General features: G+C 41.5%; 1 protein-coding gene across 1 annotated transcript in view; it reads left to right on the forward strand.

Moving 5' to 3' along the window:
* The first annotated feature begins 8,505 nt into the window (after positions 1-8,505).
* Positions 8,506-26,891, forward strand: part of MAP2K5 (mitogen-activated protein kinase kinase 5) — a 141,768-nt gene continuing 123,382 nt past the window's right edge. The window contains exons 1-3 of the mRNA XM_082488770.1: positions 8,506-8,701; positions 16,807-16,855; positions 22,493-22,560. Of these exons, the coding sequence (XP_082344896.1) occupies positions 8,567-8,701; positions 16,807-16,855; positions 22,493-22,560 (252 nt within the window). The 5' untranslated portion in view covers positions 8,506-8,566. The remainder of the gene's footprint in view (positions 8,702-16,806; positions 16,856-22,492; positions 22,561-26,891) is intronic.

The raw sequence follows: 26,891 nt of genomic DNA on the forward strand, positions 1-26,891 counted from the left end.
TTCATCTGGCTTTCATTCGCTCTTTGCTACAAATACCTACTCCTTAGTGTCTTTTTTTATCACTTAAGTTTTGGCCTGAATGCAAGATGGAAATGTTGAGGGCCAAGAAGATCCAAGAAGATTCGTACCGACTTGTCTCAAAAATTTCTGTAAGGCTCAGGGGAACGTGGGAATGGCGAGGAAGGGTGAGTATGCAGCGTGTAGTTCTCAGCTGATCCTTTGCTGCTTTACCTTTCTAATGCCCATCACGAAAAACTCTTGCCTTGTGGCAGTTGGCTCCTAAAGGGACACTCCGGTGTGAGGAGAGTGGGGTCTTCTGTTGCGGAGAAGTTCGAATGCTTGAACTAAAGAGTGTCCTTGAAATGGGCTTTAAAGATGAGCTTCCAGCAGTTTAATTGTTCAAAGATGCGTTATTTGCATGTGTAGCACCTAACTGCTGCCTGTTGCCTGTAAGGTCCTTTCAGGTTGGCTTATAACCCCGTTGCTTTGAAAGACAAACTTGTAGGGAACGAGGCTTTGTTAATTCCTCTGGTCCAGATTAATTTATTTGTAATTGTTTTAACTAGCAGCTTCCTTTTTTTCCTATGTATTATACTATGCGTATTTTGTGTATGCAACATATACTAATGTTGATACTTTTTTTTTTTCTAATAGATGATTGAACTATAAAATGACCCTTCTGACTTTTTACGGATTTGATCTGTGCCGTTTCCATTTGAAATAACGTGTAGTTTATCTTGGAAGTCTTGCCTTAATTATCTCTTCACTGTATTCAAGAATGATGTTTAAATGAGTGAGAGATGACATAAAAAGGCAGAGAGCTTTGTTTCACCTCGCTTAACAACTACTTCAGATAAATGAAACCTTAGTCTAAACCCAGAGGATCGGGTAGCTACTTCTTGTAGCAGTCTTTTTAAACAGTAATGACTATTGGGGGCATCTTACCCTAAACGAGCGCTTAGCATTACATCTTACCTAGGTCAATGGTCTCAGGTATCTGAGTTAAACTGTGTTACTGTAAATTAATGGAAAATGTAACTGCGCTTTGCTGAAAGATCAATGTCCAATAAAGGCTGCACAATCAAATCTTGTTGCAATGATTGAGGTCCTTAATTGCCTTTCAAAGATAAGGTGGTAATCAACATAGGTTTAACTGATCTTTTTTACCAGTTCAATTACATGCTAATGACTACAGCCAAGTCAGGATCTTTAACTACTTATACTTATTAAATCTTATGTTTGTTGTGAAAAATTACTTAAGCCACACAATCGATAAAACCCAGCTCTTAATTACTATATTTCACTTTTATACCTTTTTGTATGTTTGACAAATGTTTCACTAGAGACTGTGTAGCACTAATGATAGTACCCCAAGAAATACTGCTTTCTGTTACTGTCTACTCCTCCGAATTATGATAACACATGGGTGTTTTTATGCTAGTTTTAAGGAATTTTTGTGAGTAGTAATGCAAACATGTTCTAGGCAGCTCATTGTACTTTAATATTTAAGTACTTAAATACTTTGAGTAATCTGCTCTCGTGGACGGTGTCCCTGCTCAGGGCGGGGGGGGACACTAGATGATCTTTCAGGTCCCTTCCAACCCAAACCATTCTATGATTCTATGAAATATCATTTTTTCCTTTTTACTACTTGCTAACCTTCAGGTGGACAGTTTCAACTTGAAGTTCTTTTTTTCCAATGTAAATTAATACTAGATTTAGACACTAGTAAGGATTGATATTCCCAATGGTTTATGATCAGGACTTTCACATTTTCTCAAAAATAAGTTGCTGTGTCCCCTTCTTGATCCCCGTTCCTTCCCTGGAACAATATCCAGTGCTTTTCTCCAGTTTTCAGAGAAACTTGGAGCCAACTGACCTTTCGTTGACTCAAGCACAAGTTAGATCTGTCCTCAACTTGCTTTGTGTGGTTGACCTACCGTAATTCTGAGTGCGTTGCACCATTAGGTAGAATCTTTGGGTTTTTTTCCTTTGATCTTTTGCATATTTGTGCTTACTCTTCATGCAAAAGTTGGCAGGCGTGAACAGATCTCAGTTTCTCAAGACTCCCTGCGAAACAGAGCACCAGTATCCCAAATTTAACAACAGAAGGATCTGATGAAGTGATGTACCTGTGTTTGTATGCAAGTCTGACCTCCCAGGCACACTGGCTTAGGCTTGCTAGGCTCACTTGTGCTCAATGAACAGCATGACTACTGAAAATCTGTAAAACAATATGTCAGTAACCTTTGCCTTAATTTGAGTCAATCATTTGAGAGAAACCGTCAGTACTTCCAGAGCTTTTATGGGAAAGTACAGCAGTATGAGCTAATTTACTTATTCAAAGCAGTTCCAACTCCCTTTTTTTGTCTTTTTTTTTTTTTTTATTTGAACTGCTGCGATAAAAGAAGTTGAAGGGAAGGGGAATGATGATGTGGAACTTCAGGAGCTCCTACAGGAACATGGAGTGGAGGAAACATTCATTCTCTGCCAAATGTACTGAGCAAATGAGAGACTTTAGCAAAACCAGCCTCAGTGGAATAGAAGGGGTGGGGTGGGGTTCAGATGGAGAAGGATAGATTTGGTAGGAAAGATGTCTAGAATGGGACTGAGAATGAGCAAAAAATGTCAGGTTTTAAGAAGTTGCTTGCCTCAGCCTGGTGCTCTTCAGCAGTAAGTATTCTCAAACCTATTGATACTCCCATTATTCATGCTTTCTGCAAAAGGAGAACAGGAATCCGAGTTCATCTTTCCAGCGCTCAAGCGACGTGTTACTGTGTTTTGTCATGGACAGACTTAAAATTTCTGATTAACAGAATTTATTGGAATCATTCTATAGGCAAGAAAAACGAAGTTGAAAAGTGTGACTTGACTAAATAGTGCCCTTCAGTCATCTAACAGCTGTAAAAAGATCCTGGATGCCTAAATCTTTTCGCAAACCATAATTTTAGGTCTCCCTGATGCATGTTATTATTGAATGAAACTTAAGTATTTCTTAATAGTTGAATGCCCTTAGGCCTCTGATTTAGACCAACTTTGCCTGAAACAAAGGAGATTTTGCTTCATGCATTATTTACTTTGGCTATTTAATTTAAATTGACTTTTGCTGTAACTCCTTAATCATCTTCACTTCAGAAAAGTAAGTTAATAATTCTGAAAGTTGTCTTGATTTCATCCTAAAATATACATATTTATGGAAGTAGATGTCATGTTACGTTTTCTTGGGCTGAATTGTTCAGTTTAAATGTAAAAAGAAAAAGTGGCAGCTTTGGCATTACAACAAGGGGAATGTAGAATAAAAATGGTCACTAATATATTCCAAGTTTATTTAAAAGATTTTTTTTTGCTTTCTAGAAAATAATAAGATGTTATTACTGTGTTTGCATTTAAGGCTTTTAAATAAAGCATGTGTGCAGTACAACATAAAAATTTGCATTAATGATTGGGCACTCGATGTCAATTACTGACCTCTGTGAATTAGTAAGTGAATAAATGCAGCTGAAATTTAGAGGGCTAATGTATCACAAAATATTTATTACTCATAGATGAGTGTAGTTTAACCTTAATTATTTATGCTAATACATCATAATGTTCTAGCAAATGCAGTGCGATATGTATTTAGAAAGTAATGATGTCCATGTAGCGTGAGAGCTTTCTGCAGCAGACTGTAAGAGATCGTGATTTTGTCTGAGTTCAAGTTGTAAATGATCCAGATTATTAACATTTTCAGTGACAAAGCTCTCTTACAGAAAACTCAAATATATATCTGTTCAGCATTTAAAAAAATAGAGAGGAAGCCACTAAGGTTGAAATGCTGAAATACTCTGTTATAATTTAGGCAGTTTAGATGCATTACGGTTGCTGTTTGCTTGGTAAGGTAGAATACATATGGCTGAGAGTGGTGCTATTACCAATTGCATGACTTTAAGTACAGTTTATGAGCCCTGCTCTAGTTCATTATAAAACCAATTTATTACTTTCACTGGTATTAATAATCCTAATAGAAGTAAAACTGTAAAACATGATTAAAAGCAATCCTTCAGACAAAAAAGTCTGATCAAGGAAACTTTCAAGTTTAAACTGTAAATTTCAAAATAGAACCACTTTTAAAGAACACTTGAAATTTTTGAACAAGATTATAAAATACTGCAAAGTCAAACCTATTTTTATTCTTACAAGGAGAAAGACCGTTAGATATGATTGTTACATGCTTAGTGATTCATGGGTCTGGTTATATACATGCTTTGTGATATATGAATTATTTAGTAAGAAAAATCACAATAATTTTGTTGTTAGTCAAGAATTTATAGGTTGACAGAAAAACAATTATGCAGCCCCTGAAGCTGGTCTGATGGGGTAGAGTAACATCATTAACCATACTCAGCCATTTTTGCTCAATCCAACTGGTATAGTTTATGTTGTAATTTTTCAGTAACAGTGTATCATATCTAGCCTTTGAAACATGTATAAAACATGCTTGTAATCTGCTTTATTTCAAAATGTGTTCATAATTTAAAGCAAAAGCTAAACGTTTAATAATTCAGCCTAAATAAGTTCACTGGTGTTTTTTTTTTTCAGTTCAAGATGAGTTTACTATGAGAAAGAGTTTTAAAAGATCTATTTGAGGCAGGATTCTGCTCCCACTGAATCAAAAGTAAGATCAATTTATTTCCTGATATTTGGTTCACAGGCAGTCCTTTGCCTCTTATTCCAGAGAGCCTGCGCAAAGCGTTTCTGCCTGTTCGAGCCTGTGCAAAATGACTGCAAGGGGTAGCGGGAAGGCACGGAAGGAACACAGCTGGTTTTCTGCAAGTTTTAATGCGGATCTTAATCTATACGTGTATTGATCAAGCTGGTACACTTGGGTGATTCTTTCCTGGGAGGTGCATTTTAGAGAAGAATATGTTTAGGAAGTCTGGACACTGTTGACCTACTTTTTTCATAAGCCTAAGGGAATTCAGTTTGCTGCACTCACTGGCAATCTGGAGATGTGGGAAGGAATAAAAGGTGAATTTCACTGTGATATGTTATTTTATCAACGTATAAAGTTATGTATTAATCTATTTAAAAAACGAAACAAACATGAAGATGTATGCTACTAAAGCAATGATCAGGTGCCGTTTTCTCTAGGAAATGCAGATCTTATCCTTTGTTATGTGTGATACCGATCTAGAAACTGGTACAGAGAGGAAGCAGAGATGATAAATTGAATTTAGTGAACCAAGGACTGGCGCTTAGATTCTGCCTCCTCTGAGTCTTTTTTTTTATACTATATCAGAATTACATGTAATACAGTGCAGTACTGCTAATACAGTATTTCAGAATATTTTTAATAGTTAAAATGTTGAATAACTTTTCTTAGCACATGTTGTTAATGAACGTTAACTATTTAGTAAATAGTAAATGCATGCTATTCTGATGTCATAGCTGTTCAAATTCTAGTGGTAGTGAGGTTAAAATTGCCCAGAGATGCTCAGCAGGAGCTATAACGAAAATGCAGGTTTTCTGACTCTTTCCTCAGCTTCCTTCCTGTACCTTGTTTCTACCTGACGGTCTGAGCAGAAGACTTGAGCAAATTAGCTTTGGGTCCTAATCCTGGTTGTAGTGAGCTTCAACTCCTCGTATGGCTGAGTGCAATTGGCATAATGAACTGCTTTTGTTTCCACTGAATATTTACAATAGGCATATTGTAAGGGCTGTTATAAAAATAGCACGTATGTCAAGAAATGCTGTGTAAAGAGGACTATGTAAGTTCTAAGCACTGCATTTTTCACCTGCACTGGCCCGATTCACTCCTCTGAGACTGAGCTCACACATCCCTCCACCAACGGCAAGGAAAAGCTCCTCCATACAGGTCCTGGGACCTGACCAGAATAGGGCCAGTGGAGTCAGCTCTTTCTTTCCTCCGTCTTCTTTTTAGGGAGTCTTGGTAGACGGACTGAAAACTTCATTATATGATGTCTGCAGTAGTGAAAAGATAGAAAATGACTTGTGTTAGATAACTTCCTTTGCAGTGGGAATTAGAGAGGGAAACAAGTAATAACTTATTTCCTTACTTTTTGAGGGCCTTGCAAATTATCATGATAACCATGTTCCAGGCAATCAGTGGGGTACAGCGTTTCTTCCCTACTGCTCACCGGTACTCCCATGAGATTCCACAGCACGGCAAATCTAATAATTTTAATATTAGTCTGTGTCAGCATTCTGCTTTTCCTTGAAAACAAACATTTATTTCCTTTGCGTGGCCATCTCCAGGTCTCCTCTGTCCTCTCTAACCGCAGCGGAAAGCAGCAGAGAGCAGCAGCAGACTGCAATGAGACAGTTGGTCTTGCGCTTGTAGCATAAAACCAGCCTGGAAGTCTGTGGCACTGATGGAGGATACTTCCCACATGCAAATAAAATAGAATTTATAGAAGTCATGGGCTTCTTGATCCTCCTGTAATTAATTGTTTCTTTGCAAATTTTGAAACAATATATTGTTTCTTTGCAAATTTTGAATGTTATTTCATTGTGGATAGACAGTAACTTTGGATACGTAATTATAAAGAGGAAATCCATGCGTATTTCTTGCTGACAGCATGTCATCTGGATTTAGTGGAGAAAATCAGACTGCTTAATTATTTTTTCCTGTGGCTTTCTGGAATTCTTGAACTTCCTGTGTCAGAAACTTTTAAAGAGGAGATTCATGGGGCAGTCAACGCTGAACTTTTAAGAACATTTTGTGATACATACTATAAAATACCTGTGTTCTTGCTACACAATTTTGCCCCCATCATTGAGGAAAAATATAGATTTTGGTGAAGTTCTGTTCTCATAGAAGAAATTCTGCAGGATGATAAAATAAATATTGACTATTTGTTTCAAGTGTTGGTATAGTTATAATGAAAATTTCTTACGAAACATGTGCTTGATGTGCTGTACTTCTTAAGACAAAAAACCTTGAAGTTTGATTACAGCTGCATCAACACAAATCAGAATGGGGGATTAAGGTTATGATTAGCCCTGGAAAATCTACATAATATTTATGCAAATTTGGCAAATTGAGTTGGTTTTCCCAATAGTCTTGTAAATGAAAAAGACATTTTAGAAAAATTGCGGTTCTATAGAAATTCTATGATTTTGTATCCTATTCTTTAAAATTTAATAGAAAATGAATCTGATTGAAATGAACCTGACTGAAAGGTATACAGGGACTGTAGGTAAAAGGTTCATTTGAACAGAAAGATGTCTGTGTGGGCAGGACCAATCCCTTAGATACTTAGGAGTTGGGGCTCTATTAATTTCTAGCGTAGGAACCAAATTATAAAGTTATTGAACAGAGAGAGAATTTATCTCTGCTAATGGCCATTGAAAGATCCATTTTCTTCTAAAGCTCAAACAATGGAGAATTCTAGTATGAGGAAGCTTGAAGATGTTTCAGGAATTAAATCAAATATACCTTACATTTCCCCCCCCTCTAAATTGATAATATAACTCAAATAGTCGTTTGTCATATATCATAATGTGAGAGATTGTGATAAAATGCACAGATCAATACTCTACAGTAGAGATTAACGCTCTTCTCCCACTGAAAAGAACTGGAAAGTTTTGTACCGCAGAGCTGTACGGAGCAGAGAGCCTTCCCTCTTAATTTCTGTCAGGCAGAAAAAACTTTTTTTTTTTTTTTTTTTTTAATAAAGCTGCACAAAGCATATGACAGCTCGTGACTGAGGTAGAGATGACATCGCTGTTGCGCTCCGGCACATACCCGATCCTTTGCGCTGCTGGGGAAGTTGGACATGAGCTGTTAATGGGGATTTTCTTTCCGAAGAGCTATGCTTTAAAACAGATTGTGTTTCGAACTGGACTGTTTTCAGCTGCACCACTGAACAGACGTGGAAAAACTCTTCGATGAAAGAATTTTAGCCGGATGTCAGCACAGGAGGCATTTAGCCAAGTATTCTGTAATTTGGAGACCGAGCGAAGTGTGTGACAGCCATCGGCAAAACTGCTTAAATACGGCTGTTTGGACGTCGCAGGGGTGAGCGGGGCACAGAACAGATGTGTTCCCGTGTGTTAGATGGAATAACCTGAAGCCAAAATCCCCAGGAGTTCCTGAGGAGAAGCGGTCACTGGAGGGGACCCCAATTCATTACTGTGAGTTTCGAAGACCGGCGGCGCTGGGCACTTTCCGCACTTTGTAATTAATGCGGGAGTCCGAGCCTGACTCTGACTGACTGCCGTCTCAACAGTGGTCTTCCTGTTAAAAGCAGGTGACATAACGGGGAGGAGGGAATAATTAAAATCGGTGTCGCCGCAGCTCCCGCCGGCGGCCTGTCACGGCCGCCGCCTCCCGCAACATGGCGCCGCCTCCTCTCCCTCCTCCCGCAACATGGCGCCGCCTCCCCTCCTTCCTCCTCCCTCCCTCTCTCTCTCCTCCTCCTCCTCCTTCTCCTCCCGACCCCTCCGTTTTGGTTCCGGGGCAGCGGGTCCTTCCTGGCGGCGGGGCGGGGCGGGGCGGCGCAGGCCCGGCTCCGTTCGGCAGCCCCCGCGGCCCGCAGCAGCATGTGAGCCCGGCGGGGCGGGGATGCTCTGGCTGCTCTGCGGCCCCTCCCGCGCCATGGAGAACCAGGCGCTGGTGATCCGCATCAAGATCCCCGACGGTGGGGCCGTCGACTGGACCGTTCATTCGGCTCCTCAGCTGCTCTTCAGGGACGTGCTGGTGAGTCCCAGCGGGGGCGGTGGGCCCGGGACAGCCCCTTCTGTGGTGGCCCGGGAGGAGAGGGGGCAGCCGGGGCGCGGAGTCTGCGGCTCCGTGAGCGTCGACCGGTCCCTCAGGTCGGGCGGGGAAAGTGGTGACAAAAAACCTCCCTGGAAGGCGAAAGGTGGTGGTTTGTTGTTTGTGGTTTTTTTTTTTTTTTTTTCTTTCAGGGACGGGCTTTTTGCTGTTTCGTCTCTGCACCTGAAAGTTTTAATAGGAAAGCGGTTCTGGCAAGAGGCTGACAAAAATCACGGGTGTCGGTGCTCCCCCCCCCCCCCCCGTGCTTTGGGGGGTGCAGCAGCTCGGGGTGGTTTTGCTGTCGTGTGTGGGGAGCGGTGTCCAGGAGGCCCCGAGCGGCAGAGCAGCCCTGGGGTCACCTGGAGGGTTTGGGCCCTCGAGGGGCTGAGCGTGTGGTAACGCCAGGCATGGCGTGGCGTAGGGTCCCAGCAGGGTTTGGGTTGGAAGGGACCTTAAAGATCATCTATTTCCAGCCCCCCTGCAGGGACACCTTCCGCCAGACCAGGTGGTAGCTAGCCTTGGTGGCATGGGGCGGTCGCAGGGCATGGCTGCAGAGCGATTTAAAAAGTTGTCATTTGGAAATTAGTGCCTTGGCTTGGCCATGGTAACCGTGCGCTCTGCACGTGGGCTGGAGCTGTACTTGCTTTTGATGCTGTTGCCCATTGCTGCGCTATGGGTTTGATGCACCTCCTTTGCCCCAAACCGCCCTCAGCCCCCACCGGCCTTATCTTTTCCCTCTCTGCACATCAAGGATCCTCTGTTTACTCAGAAATGGCAGTGGATATTTATTCCACTTACATTTTCTTAATTGCACCCTTAGCCCAAAGCGAAGTCTGATCCTTGTGTGCAGGTCATACTTATTTTCTTCAGGATTCCTGAATCTTTCCTACCCAACACGTATCTGCTAGAGATTCCATGTGCCCCTATTTCTCTAAAGAAAAATCTTCTAATCCCACAGATCACGTGCATATTTAATTCCTTTTGTTGTTATTGGTGTTGGCGAGAGATTCTGCAGATTGCTTTCAATGTGTTGCATTTTACTGAGAAGACATGTGGGGATTAAGGGGTTGATTTGCTGGAAAACGTTCAACGTTGGCCGTATAGAAGGTCTCAGAGGTAATTGGAGGGGATGGCAGATGTTCCAGTTTTCATTCTTCCTAAAATCTAGCATTATCCAAGACTTTCAATAGCTGTAGGAGAGAGAGCAGAACTTTTGACCGACCAGTGAGATTTTTGGGAGAGGCAGTTTCCCTTTGGAGATTGCTGTGAGTTTCCAGGGGTTACATGGCAAGCCTGGGGCAACCCACTCTGCCCTGCAAAGACAAGTGGCATAAATCTCAGCCAGGTTTATTCCACATCCTGCTTCACATTTTCCATTTTTTTCCCTGAATAAAATGAGATAATCACTGATGCTTGGCCTATCCTTTGGCATTTTAGAATTATTGGAAACTTAAGTTTGGTTGTATTACTTAAAAGTAAATAGTGAAATGTTGTCAGGTTGAGGGCATGGCTTTGCAAAACCATTTTGCTTTTTAGTTTTCAACCTTCTTGCTTCAGCATAAAAGCAGCTGGGGGCATGTGGGCCTTAAACTTGAGCTGTATAGTCTGTTTAACAAGTAGTTTGACAAAAAAGTGCTGTTGAAGCTTAAACTGTGTATGCAGTAGGAACCGAAGCCTATGGTTTTCTCTAAGCCTGTGGCCCTACAGGGGTGGTGACCCTACAGGTGCTCCAGGAGTCTTCGTTTGGGGCGGCAGCGAGGTTTGGGGACCTGTGTCTAAAGCTGGAGAGGGCTTCAGGCAGCACAGCTGTAACCCGCTGGTCAGACAGTATCTTCCATGTGAGACTGTACCTGCAGTTTCTGTTGTAGCTCCTATAGCTCTCCATCACGTTGGAGCTGGAGCCAGTGTATGACTTTATGACCTGAAGTTAAAATGAACCTGTGCATTCAGTTGTGATACAATACTAAGAGACAACATGCCTTTTTGGAGTTGGATCACAAATAAGCAGAAGTACGATAGTACAGCTATTGAAGTAGCTTCCATAGGCTTTACCTGTATTGATTTATTAGTTGTATCAGGGCAAAGTACTGAACTGGGCCTCAGAGATACCCATAACCATACCCTGCTGTGAGGAGTTTTGAGTAATTACCTCCAGCATGCTGAGAAGAGAGCCTGACAGATCCCTCAATATCTGAAGTGGTCAGTGGAAAATACGGGACCTCGAGGAGCACCCAAAGTTGTCAACACCTGCGGTAACCTGCAGTCAGGTGGAACTGATGCTTCCTGAGAACTGTGGCCACTTTAAGTGTGGAAGAAGTGAATGGGTAAGGGAGGACATGTCAGGCAAATCTTCATCTTGGCAGGTCTCAGGTTGGTGAGGACTGTTTTTCACTGCTAATATATTTAGGGAGGCAGTTATGTAGGGTATCTGTCATAGAATAGGCATCACAAATCAAAGCAGAGGGACTGTGATATTAACGGGTCATGCAGAGTGTTCTTCCTACCGCTAGACAGGCAGTTCCCGTGACTGGGAAGCCTCGAGTTTACTTAGGCAAATCATCCCCCCTCAAAGGCCAAGAACTGCAGGCAGGCTTGGCTAATGCAGCGCTCGGCTTGTTCTGCATCGCTGTTGAAGTCACTGAGAAAAGAGGAGGCTTCTGACTCTTCCCCCTGTACATGCAGTTTTGATGCTCATCTTAGTTTAGTTGTTTGTTTGCAGCTGTCTAGCAGATCTACTGGACTTCTAAAAATGTATTTTCCCAGTTAGGAGCAGGTTGAGCTTCCTGTTTTGTGGCATAGCTGGTAGTTTTTCCAGTCAGCAGGTGACGGTGAAACATGACAGCAGCACACATCGCTAGTTTTTTTACAAAATCCCAGTTTCTGTGGTTGTACTCACATTCAGTGGTCATTGATGTTCTTCCCAAACTTTGGTGATGTTTGTGTAGGAAGCTCTGTACACTGAGGCAGCCACGAAACATTTGGTGGTGTCCATTGCCTGTGCTGTAGGCACTGCTACCCCGACCGGGCACAGCGGATGAAACGGAGCGTGCCCTTGAGCAGCTGTTTCACTTCGCACAGCAGAGCACTATGGAGAACCTCACCAGGTGGGTGCCCCATGCATGCTGTTCGCTTTTCTGCGTGGCGCAGGTTGAGATCACTGCGGTAACAGTGTTCTGAGAAGGTGCAGCTGCTGCAGGTCGCCTGTGGTTCTCTTCGCCCAGCTCCTCTGCAGATGCAGGTCTATCTTCAGCTGACTGCGTGCTGAATTGTTTCCACCCACTGCTAGAAGAATATGAATGGTTCCTGGGTTGAAATGTCCCAGCTCTTTGTCGAGTGAAAGTGGATAGATTTCTGCATCAGGTCACGGATGTGTTGGTGATGATAATTTTCAGTTACCCACTGTTTGGCTGTTGCATTGAGGGTAGCGGTGACTGCAGCACCTCCGTCCTAACTGGAAGTGTTGGATTACGTATGGTGAGTCAGTAGGTGATGACACATTTCTTGCCGTCAGTGGAAATATCAGATGTGGGGATGACTGGTGTTATGACAGTGTTCAGCTGGGAGCATGGCCATGCAGTAGCACCATTCGATGATTGTCATTTTCACGTCAAAACCCCCTCGCCTGTGGCCTGTGAAATGCTGAGAGAAGAAGGAAGTTTAATAAGGTCTGATCTGTCTCAAGGCCCTCGTTTGTCTAGCTGATTGTGTTTCAGGAGGTGCCGTCACAGTATGCACATGCACTTAATTTATCTGGTAACCACAGAAATTAAATGAAGTAAGGCTCCGTAGACTGAAGTGTGGGAGATATGGCACTGCCTGTGGCTGTGGGGAGCCGCGAGCGTGGCAGGGAGGGCAGGAGTGGGGCTGACCCTGTCTTCTGTTGTCCTTCTGCCTTCACTGTAATTTCCACTCACCTGGTAGGCAATTACAGAGAGCTTATGTGTTAGAGTATCAATTAAAGATAGCGTGGAGAATTGAGACATTCCCTACGAAGGTAAATTACCAAATAGTAATAATTTGGTCAGACCCCTCTGTTTCCCTTGTTGTCCATCTCTCTCTAAATTGAAGATGCAGGAATGCAAGGTACCCCTTTTTTTCTCAGCTCCTGCTGCTTGGGGCATAATTGAGCTCTGAATAATCCCCGTAGCTTGCCCTTTTTAGGACTGTTTAACTCTCTGTGTGGTGCTGTCCAGAGCACAGCAGGCTGGAGCCTGCTCCGTGTACCTGTAGTCCATGTGGATTGATGGGAAGTACCAAACTGCGGAAGCATGTTTGCCAGCCAGTCCCAAAACCCAGGTGCATACCTCCAGATCTGTAGCATCAGTGGGAACTGGGGGCTTAGGGGAGCCTTAAATCAGCTGTGTAGTAAGGCTGTTCTTCCTTCTAAGGTAGGTCCCATATTCTGCTTTGTATTACGAAAGCCCCGTAAAATTATCTTTGAGAACAGCAAGATTTCTTTAAACGTTATTTTGACTAATTTAGCATCCTGGAATTGTGAACAGCATTGTGAATACAGATGAGCAGGATTGCAGGATTTCAGGCTGGCACACATCTTCCGTTTGTAGAGAAGAAACTGCAGTATAGAGTCTCCTGTCCATCGCTGTAGAATAACCTGTTGGAGTCCCGGAGTCTGATACTCAGTAAATAATAAATTTCTTAAATTTCAGCTGCTCTAATACGGTCTCTTGGAGGGGCCTTCACAGGTACTAAACTATGTATTCAAACTGGAAAACCTGATAGTGGCAGGTTGGTGCTGGTGCTTGGCCTTAACTCGGTAGGACAGTGCTTGACCTGTGGAAGCAGCATTGCTTGTAAGCTTTAGGTTAGGCATTTTCTTGATTGCTTTCCTAAACTAGAGTGCTACGAGCTGTTCTTCATGATGTCACTTTAAATATGTTCTGTGTATATCACCTTTGCAGACCTCTAAGTTCCCAGTAGTAAACAGATTTATTTTAAAGGCACTGCTAAATGAATTACAATAAGCTTATTTTTTTTTTCATCAGGCTGTCCAGATTCATTTGCCCTAACTGTCACTGGAGTATTTAAGCACTTGGTGTTAATTCAGGATAACTTCATGATGTCATACTGAGATAAAAAGTTTTAACTGAAATAAGAGTGAGGGTTTCAATATTTACGCTTTTGTTAAAGGCAGTGCTTTCACATTTTCTGCTTTCTGAGAGATAAGTGCTCCACAGCTCTTCTGGAGAGCAGATTTGATGGAGTTCTTGTTTCAGCTGCTGTTTCCTGATTATTTTTTTTCCTCTTCATTGTTAGAGGCTTTTCAGTTTTGTAAGATAAACTAGAAGCTGTGGTGTATGTGAGCTGGCTTGAACAATGTCTACAAGTCATAGTATTTTATTGCTTGTGATCTCTGTTGTGATAGTAGAAAATCATCATGCATAATCTGTTGAAATTTAGAGTAATCCTTTAAGCTTGGGTCACTGGGAGGTCTGCTGAATGTTTGAGCATGGAAGTCTTACGCAGCTGATGAAAATACTATGGTAACAACACAGTAATAGTGTGATTTCGCTCCCTCTCTCCCACCTCCTGCAAGGCTAATTTTTCTCAGGTGCATCTATTAAATAGAAATACTGAAAGTTGACTAGAGCAAAGTTTTTGTGGCTGTTGGGAGAGTTTTCTTTTTAACTATTTACGCCATAACTGTCTGACACTAAATTCATGTGCTTAGTTATTACTCATTTTAAAGAATCCAAATATATAGAAAAAGTTATTCTGAATAGGAAAAAAAAAATATAAAAGAATTTCCCATCACTGTGTCAGTGCTGTCGCAGTTTTGGGAGTCTTAGAGCTTTCCTAGCAGACATTTGGGGCTGTCAGAACTATCTCTGTGTCAGTGGCGTACTCAGACACTTCTTAAATACAGTTTGTAAATGCCCCAGAACTGAGGTCCTTTTCTGAAAACAAATTTGAAATCCATTTAGTGGAAGCATCTGTGTCTTCATAAGAATGTTTTACAAGTGGCTTAAATATAACACAATTAAAGTGTGTTTGCTGAGGAATTTTCAATGTTTAACTCATTTAGAACTAATTAGTTAACAGCACAGTCTTCTGTTTAGGCAAGATTTTAATTTCTTGTTAGGAGCAGAGGGTACAGCTTGGCTGGCTTTTGACAGAGGACCGACAGAGCTCTCAATCCCTGTAGAAGTATTTAAATGGAAGAATTTTTGTTGACGTGACAATGTTTGGTGGTTTGAGGTATTTTTTGTTGTTTTGGTCTTTCCTTTTTTGGCTCCGCAAACTTACAGTCTACATAATTAGGTAAGCTGTATTGCACATCTTTTGTCTTTTTGTATACAATTAATAGTTTAAATTATGTACTATTGAGTTATTTTAGCATCTGAAATGAAAAGACAAAATGAGAAACTTTTGGAAATATTATGTGCTTCAGTTAGCTCTATGGAAATCTTTAGGTTGCTTTTGCTGCTTTCTCATTGTATTAATTGTGTCTTTTTGAAATTGCACAGAATGTTTAATTTCCTACTTTTAGATTAATGAAAAAAATAGAGAAAACAAAAGTGACAGGACAGTGATCACTAAAGCTTTCATACAGGGGGGTGCTGAGCACCCCAAGATGCTCACAGTGTATGTGCTACAATAAATATTGTCGTTCATTAATTTCTAATCACTTTGTGACATTGTCAGTGGAGAGATTGTCTGACATGAGAAATCGGGCAGCAGGAAGGAAAAAACCATGCTGTGCATTTATGCCGTGCCCTGACATGACATATTGCAGCCTCGCAAAGGCTGACGACAGCACATACCCAGGGAGGCCGGGATGACTTCAGGCTGAGCAGAGGTTTTTCACTGAATTTTGAATAAATGCTGTAGGCAAAGACTTAAAAAACAAAACAAAACCAAAAACATACACACATAAAAAAAAAAAAAAAAAAAACAAAACCAAAAACCACAAAAAACCCCCAACTAAACAAACACAAAAAACCCCAATCCCCCCAAAAAACCCAAAACCAAAAAACCAAATCAATGACAAGAAAAACCCCAAACAAACAAAAAACCCCTCTCCTCCTCTCAGTTTAGTTGTACAGGAAAAGCTTGTATTAGCATATAAGCAAGGTGTTATGATACTTGTATTAGCATGTTATATGGTTATATATTATTAGCATATTATTATGGTGTTATGTATTAGTATACAACCAAGGCTGGATGTTACCTTTCAGGATAGTACTTCCACTTCTTTGGGTATTTTAACCTTATTTCCTTGAGGACAGCCAACGTCTTTGAATCTGTCTGCCGAGTTTTGAAGAAGTTTAAATTCCAATTAAGAATGACAAAAGAGCCCTCCAAACTTTCCGGCTCTCACGGCGCGGGGAGCATCTTGAGACGCAGTGCTGCTTTGCGAGGCAGCAGCAGGCAGCTTGGCGCAGCTGCTGCCGCTTTCCCGGGCAATCGTGGAGCGAAAGCAACAAAAATTCGTTCAGTCTCACAGCTACTGTTTTTAATTCGTGACGGCAGCCCCAAACCCACCCGGAGCTGGTTGTTACCCTGTTTTTCCTGAGCTGCGGGCAGGGCAGGAGATGGAGCTGTGTGATGAAGTAACCTCATGATGGGAAGGAGAACCGGGGTAGTTGTTTGGAGGTGGTGAGGAGGAATCGGAGTGATGTAAGCGGAAGGACTGAGAGAGAAAATGTGCTTTCTCAAGTAAAAAGCTATTCGTAAACCTCTGCTTTTATGATTCACTTCGATAAGTTAATGTATGTTTTTCTATGACCTATGGAAAAAATCGATTCTTTAAGCTGCAAGAACAGACAACACTGGCTTGTTTGAGATTATGACTGAGTTATTTGAAAAGAAAACACTTTTCCTCAAGGTAATGTGGAGAGGAAGGAGAAGAGCATCATGATTTGTACTGATTTGTGTTGTGTGTTAAAAAGTTTATAATTTTGGGGCAGAGGCGAGTAGCAGGTCTTTAAGTCTTCAGCCTGCAGCTGGGGAGTGATTAAGATGATTTACTCTAAATCATCTCAGGCATTTCCCATTTGATATATAGCTAATTCTTCTTTACCTTTTAGGATGTCATCGGTCAAGTTTTGCCAGATGCAACAACAACAGCATTTGAGTGTAAGTATGACTTGTATAAACTGTCTCCTTTGTCACATTATAGGGCTGACATTTTTTAAATAAATAGTGTTTACCTTCATTATATGTTACAGTTAAATATTTATGCATTAATGCAAGTTTAATGATGATACTGAACTAAGCAATATTTTATTATTTAATCACATCTTGAATGAGCGTATTTCTACAATATAGCTTTAATTACCAGCCTGACCTTACCGTGCTCGCTCTTCTCACTGCAATTGTATTGCTTAAATTAAATTAAAAGTATAAAGTACCTGTAGGTCTCAGTTTAAAATTTTAATCCCCCATTGGAAGAAACCAAAAGAACAGCAGCTTTTACAGAAATATGGTATAATGCACAGATTTTGAAGCAAATATAGCAGCATTAGAAGTTAATGTTTCCTTATTTGCTGGAAGGGCTGCTGTGTTTTTAGCTTTCCTTTTTTCCTTCTGCTGGGCTCAAGTTAAAGACACCATCTTCTCTGTCTCCTGTGCGAGAACGGGAGGAGTCGGTAACTATGCAGCTGTAGCTTCTGGAGGAGGTAGGAGGGCCGCAGGAAAAGGCTACCTGGTTAGACTTGGGCAGTAGCAATAACTTCTAAAAGGCCGTGTGGGTCTGGTTGAGAAACTGGAAAAAATATGTAGGATCTGAGCAAGGTGTACCTTGGGGTTGTCCATAGTGGCACTTACAGCTCGTGGAGATGGTGATATTATGCTTTTGCTGAGTTAGGAAAGCTCTCGGTGGTTGTTAGTGCAGATGTAGGCCTATATCTGCTAATATCTATTTCAGCTTTGTTCTTTGAACCCTGTTTATTTTTTACTTTTGGAGGGATTCCTGGGGGATTGTCCTATCTGGAGAGCAAGAAGCTGCAAAGGGGAGTCAAACATCTGTATCTTGGGGGATAAGATGCCTTGCTAGAGTTTTCTTCCAAGTGGAGGAGGACTCCTGTTGTTTCCTTTTAATTTTTTTTTTTTCTGCATATCTCTGTGTTTTTTCTTTGATAGAGATGAAATAGCAAGAAGGAGCTGGAGGGGATTAGATGTGCTGTATGAGTAAGGTGGTGATGCTGAAGGTGAGAGAGCAGACAGAACAAGATAGGGCCTTGTATTCCTATTAGCATTTCTCCCTTTTTTAGAGCTTTATGGATACTTCTGCATCTAGATAATCAAAGCAAGCATTGTTTTACGGTCCTTCAGGTAGTATTTAGACCTTTCCACTTTTCTTTTTATATGTTTGTGGTTTCCCCCCTAAAAGGCCAGAAACCTATGAATGGAGATTGTAAGTGTTATTTCTCTGTAGCCTCAGCATTTCTCCTGCCCTACTTTTTAAAACAGGACTTTCTAAAGAGACCGGGCTCCAGACCTTGCTTTTTTTTTTTTTTTTTTTTTTTTGATTTGTTAATATTTTTTTTTTACATACCTCCCACATCACGCATTAGCTTTGTTTGAACTTCATGCACCAGTAGCAGTTGCTGCAATCAGGGCAGTAGCCCATATTAATGGTACCATGTGTAGAACTTTCCTGGAAATACTTATTTTGTTGTGTCTTCTAACATCTGCTTCTGTGCTTTCAGTTCATGTCTCTAGTCTGTCATTTACATCTGCACAAAACCATTTCCCCTGCCATTTAACTGGCATCTAAAATATGTTATGTATATTGATGCGTGATTTTTCTGGTTACTTTTTCCATATCAAATGCCTAGATTTTACTGGCTTAAGCTTCGTTCTCACCTGCTTCATTGCTTCTTCAGATGTGGATAATTGCCATCCAGTGCAGGCTCCTCTACTGTTTGTTTAGTTATTGTTATCTACAGTGTACCATCCATTGCGGCTCCTACCTGGGGCTGCACTTCTCCTACTCTTGGACCTTTATGTGGATTTCAGCATTGTATTACACATCGCTACAAATAAAATCGCTAACAACATATGGCCTGTTATGATCCTTTTATCCAAACTCTGCCATTTTGTATATTTGTGACACACTGCAGATTTTGTGAAGATTGCTTCATAATATTTGTTTACCATCTGCTGCACTCTATTCGGTATCTTGCGAGGATTTCTTCCTCCATTTTAAGTGACATTAGCAAAATCCAGCCAGTACGCAGGATTTTTTGGTTCTACTTTTGCTTCCCTAATGTGCTGGAAAATCGTATTGCTGTGCTCTAGGCAAGTAGAGAAGCCTGGAAATCTTTCTGAACCCATGTGGCATATCTAGCTGGTTTTTGGGCTGTGCCCACTTAAATGTCATGGTAGGATGGCAGAAGATCTCTGCACAGATATGAGAAATAGATATTTTATTTTTTTTTTTTCCTGGTTTTGCTCTTTAGAAGCATTGACTGGCTATTTTAGATTTGGCTTTTTTTAGTGCCAGGTAACATCATCTGCCTTTTCATCAACATGTTTTTAATTTATTCTCTTTGTACCACTGTCAGGAATTGTGCAGTTCTGAGAATTTCAGAGTTAATTTCCTAATCATTTGAAATGAGTAATATGTGATTTTTTTTTTTTTTTTAAAAATACTTCTTTAGTAAACATTTTGCAAGTGGGCTCTAAGAGTTTCCCAGCGTGGTGGGTTTGGGGTTTGTTTTTTTTCTTTCTCTCCCCATTTTTGGTGGTCCCTGCTCAGTTTGTTCCCTCAGGCCTGGCTTGTTTAACAGCTTTTCTCTCCATGTATCTGTGTGTCTCTGTCGTATGTTTCCCCTCTTCTGCATTTCACTCTGATCCCTTCTTGTTGATGCATGGTCTTCCTTGTGTTTGCTATTCCAACAGCTGCTTCTTCAGCCTTCCTTACTCCGTTACACACTGCGACTGGGACTTGGGTTTCGGCCAGGTAGCAGTTTTACAACTCCTCAAATGTTTCCAGGCAAGGAAGCATTCAGTTTCAACTCGCTAACTCTTCATAATCTTTTCATCATTCATGACTCGCTGCAGGCTGGTAACCCTAGCAAGTCGTTCGAGCAATCTGGTGATTCACCAGTTAAATTTCCATGAGACAAAGCACTTGTAGGACATCGCTGTGCTATTGAGTTCCTCTTCCAGCTTCCATGTTTCCAGTGTCCCATAGCTCTCTTCCAGTATGTTTTTAAAGTGTAATTCTAAGGGGTTTGTGTTACTTTTTTTTCCTTCTTATGTGTCTCTTGTTGTTTTGTGCTCTCTTCTGAATTGGTTTCTTGTTATAGAGCCTCAGAAGTACCTGCTGGGTTTTCAGAGGCAAAATGAACAAAGTCTTTTTCTCAGGTAATTTTAATTTGTTGACTCGGGTCTGTTCCCAGATTCTTTGCAAAAGTACGAGCAAGAGTGAGCTTTTATCCAGGGACATCATGGCACCTTCTAATACTGATGCCATGATCGCAGAAAGCATGTGTTTTGGAGCATGTCTGTAGAGATGGAGACAGACAGACAGACTGCCCTGGCCTCTGCTTGTGTCCTGAGCTGGTCAGGAGCAAACCTGCTCCGGTCCCGAAGCCGTGTAAATGCACTCACTCATCTCCACGTCCTCACCCTTTGGTATTTCACAGGTGTTCAGAAAGCGGTATGCATGTCGCTTCTTGATTTCCCGGTGCTCATTAGCTCGGGCAGAGTGCTTTCCCTTTGCAACCATAGGGCTTTCCGACCAGCTGGCTCGCAACTGGGAGTATGGGCAGAATTGTCCTGGTCTGTCTGTCCTCGTGTGTGTGGACATGTCCTGACACACTGAACCCCGTCAGCTTTCAGTAAGAGGTGGGTGTCTCGGGCCTTTTAAATATCCTGACTCAAATGGGCTCCTGTGTTTGAGATTCCCCACACTAGATGTTTTCTGGCCAAAAAAGGCATGCAAATTTGTCAGCCATTCTTTGGTATCAGTTGGATGTTTTGTTGTTGTTTTATTTTCAAAGAGGTCCCTGTCTGAAGGCAAAAAACAAATGTAAAACTGGGCTGTACACCAATGTACTTTGTTGGGTTTTTTTTCTTTGTCTTTTTTTTATAAGTATCTATTTATAAGATGTTTAAATTGCAGCAGGCAAAAAATGGAGACAGATCATTAGCCCTTCCTTTCTTCCCCAAAGCTAGAGCAATAAAAATAAATTAACATTTTGTAACTGATTTGGAGGGTAGGGCTCTTTTCCATTCCTCTGGCGAGTGGTGCAACTCTCCCATTGGTGAAAGTGTACGAGCTCTTCTTGAGGGCCAGGGCAGGAGAGGACGGGGTGGACACGGCTCCCATCAGAGTGGAGGAGCTGCACGGGGTGGACACGGCTCCCATCAGAGTGGAGGAGCTGCACGGGGTGGACACGGCTCCCATCAGAGTGGAGGAGCTGCACGGGGTGGACACGGCTCCCATCAGAGTGGAGGAGCTGCACGGGGTGGACACGGCTCCCATCAGAGTGGAGGAGCTGCACGGGGTGGACACGGCTCCCATCAGAGTGGAGGAGCTGCACGGGGTGGACACGGCTCCCATCAGAGTGGAGGAGCTGCACGGGGTGGACACGGCTCCCATCAGAGTGGAGGAGCTGCACGGGGTGGACACGGCTCCCATCAGAGTGGAGGAGCTGCATGGGGGTGGACATGGCTCCCGTAGTGGTGGAGGAGCTGCACGGGTGCCTCAGCAACTGCCGCGTGTGACACTGGAGCGTGTTGTTGCACCAGCTGGTGCTAATGGCGGGGATTGAGCCCCCTGGTAAACCTGCACCTGCTGAATCCCGCCATATGTCTTTGGAAAGCCTATTTCTCCTCCAGATCTTCATATTAATAACTCTTTCCAAATGCCTTGCTCTGCTGGAGCCTTTCTGAATCTTGCTGCCTTTCCTCTGGTTCTCTTTCTACAGCAGCCTCTTTCCTCAGGCCAGAAGTGCCGTGTCTGCGTGTTTGCGGCTGTGCCCGAGCCGTCATCACGAAACCGCGATTGCCTGGTAGTGCTGCTCGTGCCTCCTGCTGCCGCTGCGCCCCCAGTTGCACGGGGAGCAAAGACACAGACTGGTCTTGCTTGTTCACAAACTTCTGCCTTTGTCTAAACCCCCCTGTATAAATATTGCGGGTTTGTGTCCGCTTGTAGGTTACCGTTTTTAAGTCGGCATTGCAGTGTTGTGAAGAAGCAGAGATGCCCAGGCATTTGTAACAGGGATGGGGCAGAGGGGTGGGAGGAACTTGACACAGAGCAGGTGAGTTGAGGTGGGGCTGACAGTAAGACCAGAAGGTGTTAGTGGGAGGAAAACAATTGATTTATTTATTTTTTTTTAATTCCTAGTAATTCTGATGAAATAAATTGCCAAAACAACTCTATCTGGGAGGATCAAAGCATGCTCAGAAACTTTACTTTCTGTTTGCTGTGTCGAAGGAATACCTTGATGGGTTCCAGCGGGGAGTGTTATAGCATGTGTAAGGTTCTCTGCCTCTGGGGAGGCTCTGGCAGTAAAAGAACAGTTGAGAACGTAGTTTTGAGCATTTTGGTTGTGCCCCCATTTTAGATGTTATTGTAGTCTTTGTTAATGTTTGGAGTCATCATACATTATTATTCCAGAGTACCTGTTACCTGTGTAGTTGCATTACACTTTCTTCTTATTTTTATTTGCTTGTAAAAGCCCAGGTAAAGAAACTTACATATTAAAATTATAAATGTCCTTTTCCGTTGTTCACAAATGTAATACATTTCTTTGTTAGATGAAGATGAGGATGGTGATCGGATTACTGTCAGAAGCGATGAAGAAATGAAAGCCATGCTGTCCTATGTAGGTATAGCAAATGCTGTTATTTTCCATGTTTATCAGTTTGTATTTTTGCTTGTATGAAAGTGTTAACGTAAGCTGCAGTGTTCACAGTACAATATTGCTGTATTAAGTTCACAGAATAATATTCCTGTATTAAGTCTAGGTGTTTAAAATCTACATGACATGAGATATGTGGACATGCTTGACTTTTAAAAAAAAAAAAAAAAAAAAAAAAGACGACATACACTTACTGATCATATCATAAACATTAAGAATAATGCATCTTAATGACTTTTGCATTAGGTATAGTGCAGGCTAAATGGACTATCAATTTCTTGTATTTTTTATGCAGTACTTAAAGTAACGGCTCATTAAAAATGAACCCCTGGGCTCTAAAAATTTTTCAAAATCTACTTTCATCTGGAGACTGTTTCACCCCTCCTAACAGAAGAGTTTCATTGTAGCTGCAGGCTCAATATTCACAGAGGATTTAAAGACGTATTTTCTGTTTTTTAGTGTGAGATATCTGTGTGTCTGTGTGTGCCTTTATATACATAGATGTGTGTAAAACCTCTGTTTAGGTACCTATAAATATAAAGTCTGTCTATAGACATAAAGTATGCAGTTACTTTTTGAAACAAAATAATTTGGATGTAGCTTCGGTGTGTCTTTCATGTTGCAGATGTAAGTGAAAAAAAATCATTTGTTTCCTTTCAAATGAAATTGATAAGCAAGAAAATAACAAATGGGTATTTTCTCTCTAAGCCAGCTGGAATGCCGGTTCCTTATAAAGTGCACTTCTTGCTATGCCAATGGTCTTAGCTGGGCACTTAGCGGAAACAAGCCCTGTTTTGTACGAGTTGTAGGCGCTTTTGGTGGGACTTCATGGCTCGGTTCTGTGTAGTCTTCCTCCTCTTTGGTTTCCCGTAACGGAGGAAACAGAGCAGGGACGTGCTTGGATCACCTACGCCTTGCCCGAGTCACTGCTTCATGGGTTGCTCTTGAGCACGCATTCTCTAGTGTTTGGCAAAACGACGTCGTTTTGCTGTTGGGAAGTTAACACATCAAACTATTGATGTTTCCTATGAAGGAGGCTCATCTTTCAGGCTCCAGGAAGGCTTCCTCAGTAAAATTCTGATCCTTTTGATATCTGCAGAGACTGCACTATTTCTGCAGCCCAGCACTCTTCCCTCACGAAGGCTGGGGTGGATGTTGGTCACCTGGAGGTCTCTTAGGAGACCCTGGTTCAGAGGGACCTTAGTCATTGCCTATGACTTAATCCTGGGGGGAAAGAAGTGCGGGTTCCAGATGCTGGTGATTGATCTCTGTGAAACTCGAGGGATTTATTAAAAAAGCCCCTCTCATGTGCAGTTTTCTTTCCAGAGGTGGTGAAACCATTGTATTACAAGTTTGATGTTGAAGAGTATAAGACAGTTGTGTGAAGCAGCAGCAAGAAAGAAAAATCTTGCTGCAGGAAGGGGGTTTTATGCTTGTTTGGTGGGTTGGTTTTTTTTGTTTGGTTTCATATAACTAGATCACTGCTGATGCCTCCCCACTGGAATTCCTTGTGTTTCTCAATTTTCCTTGTAAAATGTCTGCCATTGTTGCTGTTAAACTAGAAAACTTGAATTTTCCTGGCACAGGCTTAAGATTAATCATGCCTTTGTAAGGTCATCTTTTTGCTATGCTTCCAAGCTTACTGTTAAAGTTTCAGTACATTAGAGTTATGATTGCTCAACTCTCTGCTTTCCCTTAAAAATTATGGGATGTCTGTAAATGACTTCTTTCTGCTTCAGCAGCTTTTCTTCTCTGAAAATTTTCCCTTCAGTTCTAAACTAGTTTTCTATTTGTGTTGCGTTGATGATTTAACTTTCTAACATCCTGTAGGTGTCATTTTGGAATATGTTTATAAGAAAAAAAATGGTTTTAGCCTACAAGTAAAGGAATGAATCTACTGTAATCTTAAAGAATATACTGGGAAAGAAAACTACTCATTTTTGGGTATTATGAGTCCTGCAACAAATACTTGGAGGATTGAACAGCTCCTATTTCTAGGAATTTTGACATGGTGCAGTTTGTCTCCAGTTCTCCTGGTATTCTCCAAAACCAAAAAGTGAAGGGTTTTCTTTCAGTTTAAGAACAAAAAAATAATTCCCTAAGAAAACGGGTCTCTTCCATGCAGGTATTACACTGTAATTGGGGAAGATGTTTTGAATCATGCATGACCTCTTACCTTTTGGTTCTTTGGTTTCTGAACTTGACAGTAAGTTATTTCAGGCAGTTCTGGAATTATTTTAGAGTATGCAGAAATACTTTGCATTATGCAAATATTGTGGAATGGTAAATAAAATTATTTTTCTGTTGTGCATTGTGGTTAATTAAAGACAGACATTGAGTAGCAGTGGAGTTGCACTTTAGCTGTTGTCTTGTATCAGTATAAAAAGGCAGTAATTTTTTTGACAGCCACTGATTGGAAAGTTGCTTGCAGCTTTCTGAAAGCAAGGGGTACATGCTCTGGATCAATAACTGGCAAATTTTCCATTAAAAAGAATACCTGAACAATGTTCCAAATAGCCACTGGCATCTTAATTTTCCATGGAAACCTCAAATGCTCACGTGTGGAGGACAAGTCATTTTCAGACAATTTTTCCAGACTACTTGTTAACAGTTATTGCTGTCCCAAAAGGTTGACAGGTTACATGATTGATATTTCATTTACTTGTCATCACTGTTTGAGTAATGGAGAGGGCCATGTTTTTTTTCTCTCTCCCACCTTTTTTTTTTTTTTTGTAGGAAACAGTCTCATGTATGGTTATTTTAGTTTATTATTCTAGAGAGTATGTAATAGAAGTTTATACTGTGCATATATGTGTCTTCAGGTCATAGAATGCCACTAGCAAAATGATGATAAAGTTTGGTTTTCTTAAGCAATTTTGGCCCCCAGTGGAGCAGGAGATTCTTTCACAGCTCCATAACTATTAGGTACTGGTGACACGTTTTTATGAAGGGATATGGGGATGTGGCGAAGGATTTGGTATGCTATTCATGACCCTCCCGATACAAAATAAGTCTATGGGGTAGTCTTGACTCCTGAAAAACCTCTTGATCATTTCACAAGTGGGCTTTTGTAATGAATAGCTTTGCTCTGTAGAAGCAGAGCGAAATCACGCATCACGCGGTTATTTAAGATGTGGGTTTATATGTTTGTACACTAATATGAATGAAGTGCCCCCCTTTAAAAATCTTGTGGTGAGTTTTCAACGAGGGAAGTGCTTTTAGCAGCAGGTGTTGTACTAGACGTCCACGCAGGAGGTGGGGCGGGACTCATCCTTAAACCCTCAGCGATTTTCTTCATAACAGTTTTTTCACAAAAAGGTAATTTCTTCCTGTTTCTTGATGTGAATGTGAAAAAAAAACAGATGCACTGAAAACCTTATGCGCATAAATTGACTTTGGTGTCCATCTAACATTTGCTTACTGTAGCTCATGTGTTTAATCCCATTGTAAGAGGAAAGAAAAATGTTTTGTAACATTAGGCAGTTGATAAACTTACATCTTTTTTAAATTGCATATGTGAAAAATGCTTGCGTTATGGGAAACCAATGGTGTAAGTGACATACATGCGTTTGATTACATAGAGACTTAGAATTTTTTTCTTGTTGACATCCATTCTTGCCAGTTTGAGTAATAGTATCACAAAACACTGGTAACAGTGACATGCTGAAGTCTTAGACCACACTCAGCTGGTGAGAATTAGCATGAAAGTCAGTGGAGCTACACTGATTTATGCCATGAAGATCTGGCCAACAGCCAGCGTGTTTGCTTCAAAGATGTTCGGCGGTTGCAAAAGAAACATGCTTGTGATGTGCTTTCAATATTTAACACGTTGTGATGAGAGATGTGTGGGTTATAGACAGTAAACGCATAGTTTACTCCTGCCCCAGGATCGTAATGTTAAATGTCTTTTCTGGTGAGCGTTCACCCCGCCTCAGGAGTGAGGGTCGATTGTGAAAGGCTAATAAAGATTTCAGCTTATTAAATCCGAATGTTTACTTCTTGATTTAATTCTGCCCTTCATCCTTATGCCACTTCTCAGGCTTCCTTATACCACATGAGATATTTTCTGTCTTCCTGGGTCTTGATGTTCTCGGATGCTTTTATATCCCTTTTTTGTCCATTCTTGGCCTTTCTTTATGAATAAACTTTCCCCCCAGATCACTCCTAGCAGTCCCTGTAGAGTCCGGGTGCTGTGGTCCAAGGTCTCAGTAGGTCTGCCATGGTTTTCTAGTAACAGTGTTTTGCACACCCTCCTGTGCATTAAGTTTGTATGCTAAGGGAATGCACATCTCCGC

The sequence above is a fragment of the Vanellus vanellus genome, assembly GCF_965231255.1.
Source record: "Vanellus vanellus genome assembly, chromosome: 11".
NCBI classification, from domain to species: domain Eukaryota; kingdom Metazoa; phylum Chordata; class Aves; order Charadriiformes; family Charadriidae; genus Vanellus; species Vanellus vanellus.